Source organism: Cimex lectularius, unplaced genomic scaffold (assembly GCF_000648675.2).
Source record: "Cimex lectularius strain Harlan isolate CLEC.00 unplaced genomic scaffold, Clec_2.1 scaffold106, whole genome shotgun sequence".
NCBI classification, from domain to species: Eukaryota; Metazoa; Arthropoda; class Insecta; order Hemiptera; family Cimicidae; genus Cimex; species Cimex lectularius.
In genome coordinates, this window is record NW_019392769.1 from 1,561,521 (window position 1) to 1,578,251 (window position 16,731).

At 34.9% G+C, this 16,731-nt stretch overlaps 1 protein-coding gene across 1 annotated transcript in view; it reads right to left on the reverse strand.

The window, feature by feature from the left end:
• LOC106662135 (dorsal root ganglia homeobox protein) overlaps positions 1–16,179 on the reverse strand; it is a gene marked incomplete at its 5' end in the record, with an annotated part of 92,011 nt that extends 75,832 nt beyond the window's left edge. The window contains 2 exons of the mRNA XM_024227553.1: positions 2,615–2,706; positions 16,123–16,179. Of these exons, the coding sequence (XP_024083321.1) occupies positions 2,615–2,706; positions 16,123–16,179 (149 nt within the window). The remainder of the gene's footprint in view (positions 1–2,614; positions 2,707–16,122) is intronic.
• Between the last annotated feature and the right edge of the window lie 552 nt (positions 16,180–16,731).

The window sequence follows — 16,731 nt, forward strand, 5'->3', positions numbered from 1 at the left end:
ATTTTGGAAAGGAGGTTAATTATTAAAGACGGATAACGATGAGGTTTTAAATTGGGAATATCAATTAGAGGTAAACACACTTAATCCTTAATCCAAAACAAGGATAAAAGATTTTTCAATGTTTACTTTTTACGGAATTTACAATGTTTATTCAGTCTCATTTGAATTCTGAAGCAATAAACTGTTTAGTTTTCACGTTTGCTTTCTTAATTGCAATTTTTAAACATAAAAATGCCACTTAGTGCTGAGGAAGTTGCGCGAGGTGTGGCACTTATTGATTATGGACTCATAATCAATCAGGTATCCGGCTATTGCCATCGGGGTTCCCTATGAAACTCTGCGAGACGCCGTTAGACGTTTTTGAGAAACTGGGTGCTACCATAGAAAGCCCGGTTCTGGACGCACCACAGGATGGTTAGGGATGGTTATTGGGTTTGTGGTCCTTCAATGAATCACACTGTATTATACGGATAATACAGTGTGATTCATTGAAGGACCACAAACCCAATAACATCCCAAACCACACCACAGGATGACTGTTTTTTGACATAGAGAATTTTTCAAAACCGGCACCTTACTGTTGTTCAAACGATTCGTCAGCTCCAGGAAGTTCGAGGTGTCCAAATTTCTGAACGCACTGCTCGAAGAAGATAAAATAAATATGGACTGATGGCTTTTCGCCCCATAAGAGGACCAGAATTGACCTGAACACACAGAGATGCACGGGTCGCATTGCTCGAGAAACAGCCATTGGTCTTTGGACGATTGGTCTGCTGTACATTTTACATATGACTGTAGATTTTCTCTACGATCTCCAGATGGGCGTGAAAGAGTGTCGAGAAGGCGAAATGAAAGGTATGAAGCCTGCAATTTTTCGCAGAGCCAACCTTTTCAACGTAGCTCGGTGATGGTGTGGCCGGGAATTTCAATAGTCGCATAGAGTTGGCTGTTGTTCGTGGAGGGTCTTTGATGGCCACTCGCTATGTGGATGAAATTTTGGAAAATCATGCGTTGCCCATCCTAGATGAAATCAGCGACAATCCTATTCTAATGCACGATAATGCCCGTCCACATGTCACTCGCATAGTACAAACGTACCTTCAACAGCATAACATCAGGGTCTTAGCCTGGCCAGGCCGTTTTCCAGAATTTAACCACATTGAATATTTATGACATAACCTTAAAAGACAAATAACAGCACTTCCATCACTTCCTGATACACTCCACGTTCTTGTAAGGACTCTTCGTAAAGAATGGGTTAATCTTCAGCAAAGAGGCATTTCCAGACTGATAGACTGAAATGTTAATTAAAAATCTAAAACAAAATTAAAATAAATTTTATCTGCGTCTTTCTTTTTTCATTTTTTAGCAATTTACTTTTTTTAAACTTTTCTCGATAAAGATGAAATTATTAAAAATTAAAAACGTGAAACGTTGATTAATATATACAAATCAAGTTATGTTACAAGTGGGTGGAACATTTTGCCTGTCGGTAAATTTGGTGAAAAAGAGTACAGTGAAAGGTAGTTGTGTAAAAACAGTGTTGAGCAACGGTGTCATCACTATATCTGGTAGAATGGCTGTGTCGAATGGTTATTTGTAGAATGTTGTGGTAATGTGAAATATCCGTTTGGGAAACAATTTTTGCAGTTAGTTTTTCCGAGGCCATTTTTCACCGTGATACCCAATTGTCTGGGGTAAAATCGATGAGTTTTAGCAGTGTGCTTGAGCAATTTCTGGGCTGTCTATCAGATTCCACGGAAAGAATGTTTCGTTATGGAGTATTTGAGGTGGGTTAGGTCGAGTTCCAGGAGGGCAATCCGGATTATTCCAAGCAAGGACGAAAAGAGCGTTAAATTCACAGACTTCGATCAGTTCTTTACTAGATAAATTCCTTAACGCTTTATTAGTGGATTTTATTTCTAGGCGCAAGTAGGAAAGGCGTAGGAGTATAGGTGACATAATAAAGGATTTCAGGATGAGAAGGAAGTGATTTAGGATACAGGGATTGTACAGTTTTTCAAGCACTTAAAAAAATTGATGGAGTTGGCTTAAATCTCTGCTTTGAATGCATTGAAGGGGCTCAATTCTTTAGCTTTTATAGTATATGCCAGAAGTCCATATTGTTTTTTGTGTCATACGCTTTTCAGAAGCTAATTTGATTTGTTATTAGATTTATTTAAAGAATGCATGGTTTTTTCTATTTAGCAATAGGAATCAATTGCTCTTCTGCATTTATTGGATGCGTGTGGTTTAAAATGAAACCCACAGTTTCAACTTAAGGACGCCAGAAGTGGTCGAAACGAATTAACCGGTTTATCCGACGTTTCCAGAATGTAAAAAAAAAACTTGAAAAGTAAATTGAGTTGAAGTTTATGATCTATGATATCCGACAATGCGATAATTGAAGAAGATGAAACCCGTTAAAGGGAGTAATTTCCAGTATAAGAGACTGTGGAGATTCTAGTTGACGGTCCCCAAACAGAAAATTGAGAATTATAATAGAACGTTTCCTGCTGCCGAGGAGCGTGGGAGTCGAAAACCTTTTCACGCTGTCTTATCCACTTTAGAGAATTTTATTAAACTGTTTCAACGCGTTTGGCAATGTACGCACCTGCTGGAGTGTGAACGTCGTCCTGTTTCGCCTTTGCTTCCTCCTCACGAAAGCCTCGTCGTGGATCGCAGGGTGGTACGAATAACTCGTATCTGCAACAAAACAATTGATATTTGAAGCAAATATAAATGTTTTATATGGTATTTTTTAAATAAACACAAAAGAGGTCGAACGCCAAAATGGAAATGTAGTTGACCTGACCGTCTTGATGAGATTAAACCTGGATACTTCCAAAATTAAAAATTACTTCCTGTGCTAAAATAATGCTTTGTATTTAAATAACAGTTCATATTTGAAAACATTTGATAGAGGATTTTTTAATTTGGAAAGGAAGGGAAAGTTTTGTTCACTTTTCCACCTGTAAAAATTTAATCAAAGAATGAAATAAAATTTGAAACATCTTACATCCAAATCAATATACATTAGACAGATCTTAAGAATTATAAAGTTTTTCTATTTAAAGGCATGCAAATTTGTTTAAACAAAATGCTGGACATATTAAAATTTACAATTTTTTTGTTTGATTGGTGTTTTATGTACTATGTTTCCCAAATCGACAAACCTAACTGACCCACAAAATTTATTATTTTGAAATGTTTAATATTCTAACTAAAATTTCGAACTAGAAAGCAATATGCCTATAGTTTTATACCTTGAAATTAGTGTTGAATTAATTTGCTAAAGTGACCGTTTATAGCCTAAAAAATACATTTAAAAATAAACTACTCCCTTTTTTGCCCAGAATTAAACCAGTCTCATAAGCTTCCAAGCTTTAAAAGCTCTTCAAATATGTTATCGAAAGTTGCAAATGATATTTTGCTGGTGTATCTTGCCTTAAACTGTTTGACAGTCACTAGTTTTTTAATATATATTCTGCTTCAAACCTAATCTCCCAAATAAAACAACGTCTATTAACCATTAACTTATGGTGTAAATCGAGCGGTGGAAAAAATTTGAACTGGATCAGAACAACGTTTCTCATGAAAAGTTGCATTTTTCACTTTTCCGTCCATTTTTCTCAAAAACCTTTCATCTCAGAGAAACGATTCTTTTTTTTTAAATAGGAGCAATAATAGAGAAAATATATAGCAAGCAATATTTTGGAAAAATTATAACCAGAGAAATAATTTTTTGCGCAACACAAACTCTAAATTTTGTCACAATTTTAGATTGAAGCTGAAAATTAACGATTCACTGTTTTTAAACACTTCTAGCTAATAGCACGTCTAGATTAACAAAACTTTTTGCTAATAGACAGAAAACAAAATAAATACTGATTACTGATTTATTTAGCTCAACTCTGTGTACATTTGTGCATACGAAAATAAAAAATAAGGCCAATAAAACCAACAATAAACTGCTAAAAAATGAATAGGGATATGGCCAATTTTGTAGTATTTACTTTCAGTAGCATTTTTATTCTATTTTGTTTATAAATTGCATTAAAATTTATTAGAAATTATTACGTTTTTTACTGAAGGAAAATTTACTCAAAGGATTTTGAAAAATAACAAAATAAAAGCCGTGAGATGCGGTCTGGTGTGATGTAGGTTTCAGAAAAACATTTTCTTTATCGTGCCAACGTTTCGATCTTTATTGAGATCATCTTCTTGTTACTCAGAAAATAAACACTTTCAGTGAGTAGAAATACTTTTATTGAATATAAAAAAAATTTTTTTTTGCATTGTATAAAATGTTTTGTTAAATTTAAACAATGTTTGTAAATCCTAGGCTCTGAAGATGATCTCAATAAAGATCGAAACGTTGGCACGATAAAGAAAATGTTTTTCTGAAACCTACATCACACCAGACCGCATCTCTCGATTTCCGAATAATCATCGACTAACGGTCACTAATCACCACACATTATTCTTATATTTTTCATTTATTTTTTTATTTTGTTTATTTATTTATTTTTTACAAAGGTTTGCAACATCAGAAGTAATATCAACTCTCANGATAAAGAAAATGTTTTTCTGAAACCTACATCACACCAGACCGCATCTCACGATTTCTGAATAATTATCGATTAACGGTCACTAATCACCACACATACGTCAAAAAGTTTTGTACTGCTGTCAGCGAAAATGAACGTATTTTAATTGTATAAATTTATTTTATAATCAGCAATAATGAAATTAACAATACTATTTTTATTATACATAATTGTTATATTATTACATCCACATTGTTATTTTTTAACTGAAACTTTTATTATGTAGCTTGGTTGATTCTATTATAAATGAAACGAAAATAAAAAAATAAAATCAGAGAAAAACATAAATACTGAAATGGAATGAATTTTTAACTGGACGTAATTTGTGACGTCTGACGGAGATTCGTGGGGCGTAAATCAAAATCCCATTTTTCGGAAGCACTTTTCATGGGGGTTAATTATTTCCCTCCTGTTGGCAAACAAGCGGCGGATAAGTTGTGGTTAAAAAATGGAAGAGGGTTGGAAGAAGGGGGTGAGACTGAAGGGCATTAATGCTAAGCTTTTCCTCAACTCGGTCCAAATCCTCTTATGCATCCCCCTCCCTACGACATCATCCCGACAGTCGGATACAATAATTAAAACAATTTCAAAACCAATCCCCTCCAACAATTTCCTGCCAGGAGGATGTTAAATTTTCAAAACCGGTTACTCCCCGGCGGGATGAAGAAATCGAGTTTGGGCGAAACGATGGCCCGAGTGGGCTAATTCCCGTTTTCAAACCGGTCTGAATATTTAAAACTCTATTATTTTTGAGCCAATGATCCGACCGTACAAACTTTATAATCGCTTGAGCTCTCCTCTAAATCCTCTTCGGCCGAGGGATGGGGGTCTTCCCGGTTTTTAGATGTTAATGTAATTCTGATCCACGTTTTCTAATTTCAGTTTACAAGACATAATTTATTTCTACAAGACATTTACCCCATTATTTTTAGAACTATACGAGAGTGTAACAAAACCAGATATTTGAATTTTTCCTATTACAATGGGAAAGTGTAAAATCTCATTACGAATTTGGATGGAAATGAACGTCAGTCAGAAATGTTCGGGCCGAGTGAAGTTTTTCCGTACGGTTGATGTTTAGAAAAAGTGACAGTTGCCCAGGAATAAAACAAAATCCAAAGCGCCTTTATCAACTCTGATGAATATTTTATCGGGGCGGAAATGAAATTGAGACTGGGCTTAAACGTGGTCGGAAATTGGCAGAGTGGTGTAGAGCTAATTTTTAAATTAACGCGCGGGAAATTGGAAAATAATCTGAATTGTTTAATCCTTCAAGTCTGGGAAATTGTAAGTTATTTTCCTATAGGATTAATAAAAAAAATGCATTTCCTATCTTATATGTTACAAAATTGAATTTATCCCTCTACCTAACGAATAAATATTTTGAAAGTGTAATGTTTGATCAGTTATACACTCAAAGACAAAAAACCGTACATTGTGCTGTTTATTTTAAACTATATGTATTTTTATCGTTTTATTAATTACGACATACTTATTTTAACGTAAACAAAATTAAACGAGTTCAGAATTTCATGAGTTTTAATCAAAATTATTTAATAATGATGGCTTGAAAGAAAATTCACCAAAATATCGGAAAATCATGTAGTGTATATTAAAATTTAACTAAAATTTTATTATTTGGTTTTGCTCTTAATAACGCGATCGGAATTCCTTTATTAAGCAGAATCAACAAGACAGGTTTGAAGCTGTTCAACATTGGTTGGAGGAGGCGAACGATGCCTAACAGGTCTCGCCCTGTCCCATAAGTATTCTATGGAATTCATGACAGGAGAACGCACTGGCCAATTCATTTAGGCAATCCCTACATCCTCCATGTAATGGATGACAACTCGGGCTACATGCACTTGACCATTATGATGCATTAACACGAACTTGTCCCCAATAAATGGGAGCGAATAGGACCACACCTTCCAGAAGAACTTTCTCAATGTACCTTAGTGCAGTCAAAGACCCATTCCGTATGATAATCAGTTCGGTACGGAAATGGTCGTTGATTCCACCCTATAACTGAACTGTCTTTGAAAAACCTGTGTTTCGGGCATGGCACATGAAGCAGAGTTCTCGTCTCTCTACACAGAGTCCCGTCATCTACATTGCTACAAACAAACCGACACTCATCTGTGAAGAGAACACACCCAACCCACTGATCAAGTATCCAAGCGAGTGCTGATTTGCGAGTAATCGCCTTTCTACTATCTGCCTCTCCAGTAGTAGAGAACCTGACGTCTAGAGACTAGGCTATTCTCGCGAAGCCTCCTGATGACTGTGTTACTGCTCACATTTATATTATGGACCATTTGAAGTTGACTACCTATCAAGGAAACCGTTAAACGGCGGTTTCGTGAGCAATACAACGATCGTCTCTACCCCTCGTACATCGGGGTCGACCACTACCTTCTCTTCTCTTCCTAAACCGTTTTAGACCATCATGGATGTTGAGCGCAGCATACCAAGGAAATGCATGTAAGTAAGGGATCCTTCGTCCGTCGTCGGCCAAGGAGCCAATTTATTGTCTTATCAAGCAAAACAATTTAAAAAAGTAATTAACTCGCTCGATAGGATGAAATAGAAGTGATATTCTTTATTTTTAATCTAAAGAATGTAAAACAAGGTACACTCTACAAAGGTACACAGGAAATTTGTCAACTGGTTGCTTTATTAATTTTTATACTAGTTATAATGGAAAATAAACAAATAAATCCAAGTGTTCGGTTTTTGTTTTGAGCGTAAACCGGTCAACTGAAAGTTGTTGTTTAGATTATTCGGAGATCGTGAGATTCGGTCTGGTGTGACGTAGGTTTTAGAAAAACATTTTCTTTATCGTGCCAACGTTTCGATATTTATTGAGATCATCTTCAGAGCCTGGGATTTACAAATATCGAAACGTTGCACGATAATGAAAAGGTTTTTCTAAAACCTACGTCACACCAGACCGAATCTCACGATCTCCGAATAATCATCGACTAACGTTCACTAATCACCACACGTTTCGATCTTTATTGAAATCCTCTTCAGGGCCTTGTGTTGTCGGCATTTCAACAAAAAAGTTCTCTGATTGAGAGCCGATGCAAGTTTCTTCTCATTCAATTAATTAAGGTTTTTAGTTGAGATAAAAAAGTCAGTGTCACGAGCGGGAACCCACGATCTTCGTCTAGATACGCCGCTGCTGTACCACTTAAGCTATCGTGACCGCGATTCACTCGGACACTAACTTCCCATTTCAACCCCACCTTTTGAATATTGAATTAGAAAAATGGTAAAAAGGAGGGAGAATTGAAAATATGGGATTGAGATGGGAAGTTAGTGTCCGAGTGGATCGAAGTCACGATAGCTCAAGTGGTAGAGCAGCGGCGTATCTAGCCGAAGATCGTGGGTTCGAATCCCGCTCGTGACACTGACTCTTTTATCTCATCTAAAAACCTTAATTAATTGGTCAAGTGAACCGCGAAAACTAGTGAATTTCTTCTCATTGTTGACGATGTCCTTCAGAATACTCTTTGCTTGGTGTCCATATGTAGTTGAAATCTGTTCATAGAATCCCATGTTCTTCGTTCTTCTCGTGTACAAATATATGGTATTTAGGGACCGTTAGTTAATGATTATTCGGAGATAGTGAGATGCGGTCTGGTGTGACGTAGGTTTTAAAGAAACATTTTCTTTATCGTGCCAACGTTTCGATCTTTATTGAGATCCTCTTCAGGGCTTTGTTGATTAGATAATATTATTTCAAACCATGCTGTTACAATATTTTTGCAATGGGTACAGTTTACAACTAAATTTTCATAAAAAATTGCTAAACAAGAATATTTAACGCCAATAATCTCGCAAAAACATTACACTACTTAAAGAAAAAATAAACATATAATAATATGGGCTATTGGGGAAACTAAGGATACGCAGTAATTTAAGTGAATACGTGTGATTGTAGTTTATCTGATATTTTATAAAAAAGTCAAAATAAGTTTTTTCGGTTCTACAATGGGGGGGTTATTGCCTGCTATTTTGTGCTTTATCAATTGATAGACTACTTATCCAGTCTAATTCCGCGTCTACACTGCCCGCAATACGAGGGATAAAGAGTTTATGCACGTGCCATGCAAAAATATGATTTGACGAATACCCATAGGTCCAGGAACATTTCTGTAAAATTTTGAACTGCCACAAAAACGACAAAACGGAGAATTGCGGAATGGTTCAAGGTAAAGACTTGACATATCCCTAGGACAGAGGCAGGCAAAAGGCAGCCAAAACCTAAAAATATTTTGCCTAAACAGACTAGAGATTATCGGTTACAATTAGGTTAGTTCTTGGTACTGAATGCAGAACAAAACACCAATTTTATTTTTAATTTAACTATAGTGAAGTCAGTGGGAAAATTATATTGATTATTTGTTCCACTGAATACGACCGTAAATATGTAAATAATTGTAAATATGTCTTGTATACTCAAATACATGTTGTTATCAGAAATTTTCAACTTGCAGTAAAAATTAACTATATTTATTCGTAGACCCTGCGGTCATGGGTTCGAACAGCCCTGGAATTATTGACAGTGTCAATGGGTCGTAAGGCATTTTCGTAAAAATTGTCAAGCTTGGAGGAGTCCATTTTAATCGCACAGTAAATACGCCCTCAGAAGAGTCTAAATTTGGTAATTAAGAAGTTTTAAGGGCAATTGTTCAATAGGAAAAATTCCATTCACTTAAAAAAAGGAAAAAAGTTCAAAAAACAAACATTAACAATAAATCTCTAAGGTTTTATGTAAACATCTTCAGAAGTGGAGTTCATTTTTCTAGCTATATCGACGCGTTTACGATTCTTTAAAAAATCAAACAATAGAATAAGATGTAATGATGGTTACAGAACACCCTCAAGCTGGTGTCTCACAAGTTTTACAAGCAATTTTTTTAAAGAGAAAAATTTGTCGCCCTATTTTTTGTTTGTTTTGAAAATGGCATAAATTGTTGAAATAAAGCATACAAAAAATAATAGGTTTAATGTTACCAACTAAAGCTAAGGTTTTTAGGTAAAAATATTCAGATCCGTTTTATGTTTATTTCAACTTTTGTAAATTTTCTGTTAACTCAAATGTCTGTTCAATGTTATTAGATTAAGAAAAATATATTAATCAATCTAATAAATTAGAATGAACAGTTGTGTTTGACCTAAAATTAAACATGTTTCCTTAAAATTCTAACCTCGAATAGAAAATATAGTGAAATATGATATACTATTTTAGGAAACTAGCGTTTAATATTTTGAAAAAGAAATTAAAAACGCTTTAAAACTTAGAGCAGTTGGGTAAAGTTACTAAATTAATCAAAAGATCCAAAGAAAAAATGCATTGACATCACATCGTCCCACGAGACCGCAAGGGATTTTATAAATAATAACAATAAAAAAGAATCGATTTATTTCAAACTGAATCTGATATGAGAAATTTTATAAAATAAAACAAAGTAGCATTTAATAATAAAGGAAGCACTTAAAATTTGTTCATAAAAGGTTGTGTTTACATTTTTCTTTCAAATATCTTTAAACATATTCACTAATTTCTGACCAATTTTATTCAAACAAATCCCATTATACATGCTTATTCTTTCTCCCTGTATTTTCAAATAGCTAAAGAAATGTCCTTGTATAGAAATAGAAAAATATCATGATATTTCTATGTTGAATTATTTTTTAATGGTTTTTGGGAGTTTTATGAAGAATTTTTCATTATATTTAATCAAAGGAAAAGAGTCATGTGTTTCAGGGGCAGAATTAGATCACGTACAAATGTACATTCGTAAAATAATTCTAATAATTTTATAGATTTGTTTTTAAATTATGTCCTTGTAATAATAATTTTTGTAGTTTCAGTGGTGATAATAGAATTGGGACGAATATCCAGATAATTTTCTTCAAAATAGTCCAAACGTGACTGGATCAGATTTTTGAAGTTCTCAGATTCGATCAGGTGGCCCGTGAACGGAAGCGCCCTTTGATTCGGAGTTGCCCCTCAGGACATGTGGTCCCCTGGTAAAAACACCATGTAGGCTGTGTAAGAGGATTAGTGGTGTAGGGTTGCAAGGCCACATGCTACGCTATTATCATATGCTCATGCACCCTTTATACTCGGCAACATTGACTTTTCCGTAGGGGCGGCACGCCGCCCTTTCCGAATTGATGGCTTTATTAAAACTTTAAAAAGTGGAGGACCGAAAAATCAATAGGTGGAATGGAATTTCTTTCTCTAATCCGGGGTCGACGAGCGATTGAATTTTAATATTCTTATAAGAGGGAAAAACACTGAACGTTTCGAACGTTGAGACATGTTTTTAGGGGGATTGCAGATAACATAAGTACAGCTAGATGTGTGTGGGTGTGTGTATGAGAGAGAGAGAGAGAGAGAAAGAGAGAGAGAAAGAGAGAGAGAAAGAGAGAGAGAGTGAGTGAAAGAGAGTGAGTGAGAGAGAGAAAAGTAAACAGCCAGATAGAAAGTGTAAGAGAATGGGAAGAGATTTATATATATATNTATAATATGTATATAGAGATGGGATACAGAGGAAAAGAAAGAGAGAGAGAGAGATCGAAAGAAAGAGAGAAAGGTAAACAGTTAGTCAGGCGGAAAATGAATGAGAATGGAAAAGATAGGTAGAGATAGATAGAGAGATAGATAGAAAGATAAATAGAAATGGAGAGAGAGAAAGAAAAAGTGAGAGAGAGTGAGAGAGAAATTGAGGCAAAAGAATGTATTAAAACATGCTAATATTGATTTAAAGAAACAGTAGCAACAATTTAAAGAATAAACTTGGTGGATTACAAGCAAATCATGTTAATTACAAAATGAATTGCTCTAATATGATTGTTTTTTTACTGAAAAATATGTGTTCGTCAACCTTAAATTGACTAAAATTTACTAAATGCTAAAGGGGTACATCCGGACTTATGAGTGTTTTTTTTTTTGCTACTGAAACGAGAAAGTATGGCATAAAGGCGTTTCTGTAATAAAACACAGATTGCAGTTTTAAAATGTAAATGTAGCTCATTTAATTTTTTCAGAACGAATATATTTTTTTAAGGAAGTGAACTACCTAAGTCAGTTGTTGAGTGTCGCTACATAATCCAAGAGGCCGCGAGAGGAACACCTGTATTATTGAAAACAGGGAGGCGCCTAGCGAGCTCTCTTCCATAATTCCATCACCGCTACATAATACAGAGACAACCTACTCCCTTCCATTCAATTAGACAACTTTCTTGATGATGATGTTGATGATGATGATGTTGAATAATTGAACAGGGCTGTAATGTGATCACACACACACACGTTAGTTGGAGGCCTCACAAACTTGATTAGCTTATACGTGGGGCTCCATAACAGACTTAACTATGTAATTGCCTCTCGCTAAAGGAAGAGAGGAGGGAATTTGCTTTAGTAATCCCATTGGTACCGCAAGGTGTAACAATTAGGGAAATGGCGAGTACATCACTTTATTTATTTACCTCTCCACGTCTCCTGAAATATATATGGTACGTATATCGTGAACCCGTCTAAATAGGTTCCACGGTTTTGAACGACGCTAATCCATAATAACCCTGGATATGGCCACTTACAACACACACACACTCCCTTTTGCATACTAATTTTATACATAATTTTTTAACCCTTTAATTAATTGAAGCTTAAAAATTAAGTTCATGTTGGTGTTGTTTTTATGCCTTTTAAATAACTGAAGTGCAATTTGGGCCTCTGTTTATTTGAAATATGTATGTGAAAATGTTCGTAGCGTTAATCAACTGTAATTTATTCTTCAAAAATAATCTATTTAAACGTTTCAGTAGTAGTATTTTTGCAAGAAAAACCTTGAATATTCGCAATAATAAATAATTTTTAGAAGAAATGCCTCGGGTCTTGAGATTAGGTCTAACCTAAATAAAAACAGAAATAAAAACCAAAGGCTAAAGTGTGATAAATTTTGCAAGCAACACAAAAAGAACTTATTGCACTTTTTTAGTATTTTGATTTTCTAGGCTACACCTCGAAGACTTTATTGTAATCTGGCCGTTATCGAAACACATCCGGCAGACAAACCCATCGAGGGTAGATAGACCAAAATGATCGGTCACGACCCAAATGCAGGTTTTTCACCCCTGCAGACCACACGGAGAAATCTCACGTTGTCTTTATTGGCTTACGACCATTCAGGCATAAGCGGAAGATGAAAGAAGAAGACTTTTTGCACTGGCCCAAGTGAAAATGCCATTTTTTAATCCTCAAGCAAAGAATCAGCAGACATAACAGTTTGATCTTTCCGTTATTTGATTTTTCATACATTTGATTATTATTCATGATATTTGATGCATTCAAGGATTGTTAACCTTATGATCCAGCAAACCAAAATCTGATATTCCATTATTTTCATTCATTTTGGAACACCCGAAGAACCTCTACTACTTCTTTATCACCGACTTAAGAGAAAAATATTATTCCCAAACCAAAAGTCTGCAAACTTAACAGTTGATCTTCCATAACTAAGAAAAACCTAGCTAAACAAAAATACAAATCATGTATTGACCTATTTTCCTGAACATTGAATGCACGTTAGTGAATATTATATTCCCTGATCCAGAGAAACCAAAATCCCATCCTAGTGATAACATTATTTTCATTTTTTCTCGAAAATTCGAAGTTTTCTACTTTTTTCGCTCCGACTTATATGAAAAATGTTTCTACCAAGCCAAAAGTCTGCATACTTAACAGTTTGTTCTTCCTTCAATAAGAAAAATATTATTTTATTTGTTTAATTAATAGCAACCAGTGATTGCGTGAGGTGCATTAAGTTACATGGTTCACTTAGAGAACGTGATATTAAATCAACTATTAAGTACTCCTAAAGCATAGATTAATTATAATCTCACTCTCTGAGAGCAGACCACGGTATCTTTACGCCAAGGAGATTGCTGTGAAAAGAACTGGAAGACAGACATTGTAAGTGAGGTTGGGACGTTGGAATGTTTTGTTGCTGGATTTTGCAACGATGTTAATAATAGATCTAAGGATTCGTGCTTGTAAGATCTGCATTCGCCAGATACTGGCAAGCTTAGTTGCACCCCATAGTTCTATGCCGAATATTCATCTTGGTTTGTTGTAATAAGTAGTTTGACCTTTTTTTCGAAGTAGAGTTTAGATCTGTTGTCCCCTAGTCTTTTAAGTCATCGTTCGGTTCAGTTACCTCCTTTTGAGTCTTGCATTTGGATTACTCGCTTGTCTTGAAACAGTACGTTTTTAGTAGGAAGGAGGCTGATGTTACAATAAATCGAAGTTGATGCGATAGAGGGTGACGATATGTTTGAGATTTTGTAATGTTGGGTTTGATTCATCATGTTTAGAACCACTGTGTGGTAGAGGGCTCGGTGAACTATAACGGAGGATAGTATAGCAGTGTCATCAGCGTCTGTTACGATAATGGTGTCGTGATGGGATAGGATATCAGCAGTTTGTAGAGTACAGTAGCGGACGAGGATGGTATACCCGAGAGACGCCTGCGTTCACCTTGTAGAAAGAAGGTCCGACCCATACTCCAAAGTATCTGTCCGCCAATACTAGAATGAGGATAAAGAAAATCCTAATTCTACAAATATACAAATCCAAGTTGTGTTGACATATTTTCTTGAACATTGGAAACGCAAAATGACGGCCATTTTGAAAAGAGGAGGCCTAAAATTAAATATGCGAGGAAGGATTTTTTTCATGTATAGATATTCTAGACTTTAATGATTTTTAAAATATATTTGGTGTACTGTTCAAAATCAAGAATAGACCAGTATGATGTCTTGGAATTAATTGAAATTATATGTCTATAGTGTCATCATTTCTGTTTTTTTGTTTTTTTAAATGATACAACGGTAACCAACTTTTTCTTTTCTTTGTCCTATAGCTTGCGAATTTTGTACATCAAAGCCTCGATAATTAATAAGACAAATAACAAACACAAATACATCGAAACAAGATTAAGACATGATAGTCTGTTTAGTATTCACATTATCCCAGAGTACTCGATATTCCCTGAGGTAATTGGGGATAAACCCTACCATTCACGCTAATAAATTACACCACACATTCATTCACACTCCCCCAGAGTACTCGATATTCCCCGGGGTAATTGCGGATAAACCCTACCATTCACGCTAATAAATAACATTTGCACATTCATTCACACTACCCCAGAGTACTCGATATTCCCCGGGGTAATTGGGGATAAACCATACCATTCACGCTAATAAATAACATTTGCAAATTCATTCATTCTACCCCAGAGTACTCGATATTCCCCGGGGTATTTGAGGAATAAACTCTTACATGCACGCAAATAAATACATTCATTCCAATAAATAACATATATCATATAAATGAAGACACAAATAAAATATCAAATATCCTATATACAATTAGAAATATTTATGGCCCTGGTGATATTGGGACAGCGATCTGTATTATCTTCTTTAAACTTCTTTTAAATATTTGATTCAGAATTTTGAAACACGCTAATTATGTAAGTTGAACGTACTGAAATAACAATAATTTTTTTTATAATTTAGTATCTTTATTCAGTTTTGAAGGGTCATGCAGTGGTACACAGAGAATATTGTGTAAATTGTGCGGTGTTCGACAGAAATTTGTAACGTAATAAATTCCTATCTGGAGAAACGCAATCGTTGTTAAAACAGCTTCCAGCTGTAGTAATTGGGAAAAATTGTGATAAAGTATAAATCGAGAGTAGAGAAATTCGTTTTTGAACGGAGCGCACGTTTGAATAAGCGTGACGTTAAAACGATGTTTCTCTTTCAAAAGGGAATACGGCCGAAGATTCCTTTATAAGTTTTAGTCGAAAGGAATTGAGATGGAGGATCCGAGGAAATGGGGGAAATATCCATAACCTGCTTTCACTAACCGGATACAGGGAGCGCTTTCCCATTTTCTCTCCAAAATGAAATTCCCGCCGCTCCGAATGAAATCCACCAATAAAAAAACGCGGGTAACAACAGCGAGAGGATCCCCAGGCCTCGGAGAGGAAATTTATGTCGGAGGAGAATTCCTAGGGAGAGGGGGGGAGGCATTACCTGGAAAAGGGAAAAGTAGTTTATTGGAGGAGGCTAACGCTGGAATTATCTGGTAAATGGAATTTAGTGTTGGAGGAAGAGCGAAGGCAAGATATAAAAGGTGGGGAAAACACCTTCCAACTTCCAAAAGAAATGCCAGAATTAATCCTGCAATTTATTTTCCCTTTTGCCTTACCAAAGCCGACGCTGATTCCCATTCTATATCAAAACGTCAACTATAATAGAACTTATTCGATTATTTTTAATTGTTCAGTTTAATTGAAAAAGGATATCTTATAAATCATTTGTCTATCACACTTATGTATTTAAGCTGCCAAAATGCAAGTATAAAACTTGTAAAAAGGACAAATCCAATTCCAAGTCAAAATAATATTTTAAAACTCACTTTTTGGTTTTGTACCATTTTGATGAACATGAAACCGATCTGGAACCACTAAACGAGCTTAAATAACTCCATAGGTCACGGTTATTCTGAAATTAGTTTCGGTTATTACCGAGGCGAATCCTTTTCACAGATGAACACTATGAATTTATATAGCCGATAAAACGACAGAATTTACAACGTACATTTGAATATTCTGAATATTTGAATGGTGATTCATTCTATTGGAAAAGTGGCTTAGTTAGTATGAACTTAATTCCCCTACCTAATACATACCATAATTATTTAAATTCGTAAAGTACCTTTTTTTATATTATTTCGTTTACAGCTAATTAAACATTTAAAAAATGTTTTAAATTTGGGGGGTTTGTATCGGCAAAATTGATCAGTTTTTAGTATTTTTAGTATTACATCGAACAGGCACATTCTTAATGATAACGTTTAAGTAAAGTGATCAATCTTGTTGGCCTATAAATTAAATTCAGCACAACAAAAGAATTAATTAAAAGAAAAAATTTTAATGAGTTTTAATCCAATGCATATTTATAATATTTATTAGATTCGATCTAGGAAAAGGAAGCCAACGTATACTCAAATTAATTTAGTTTCCAC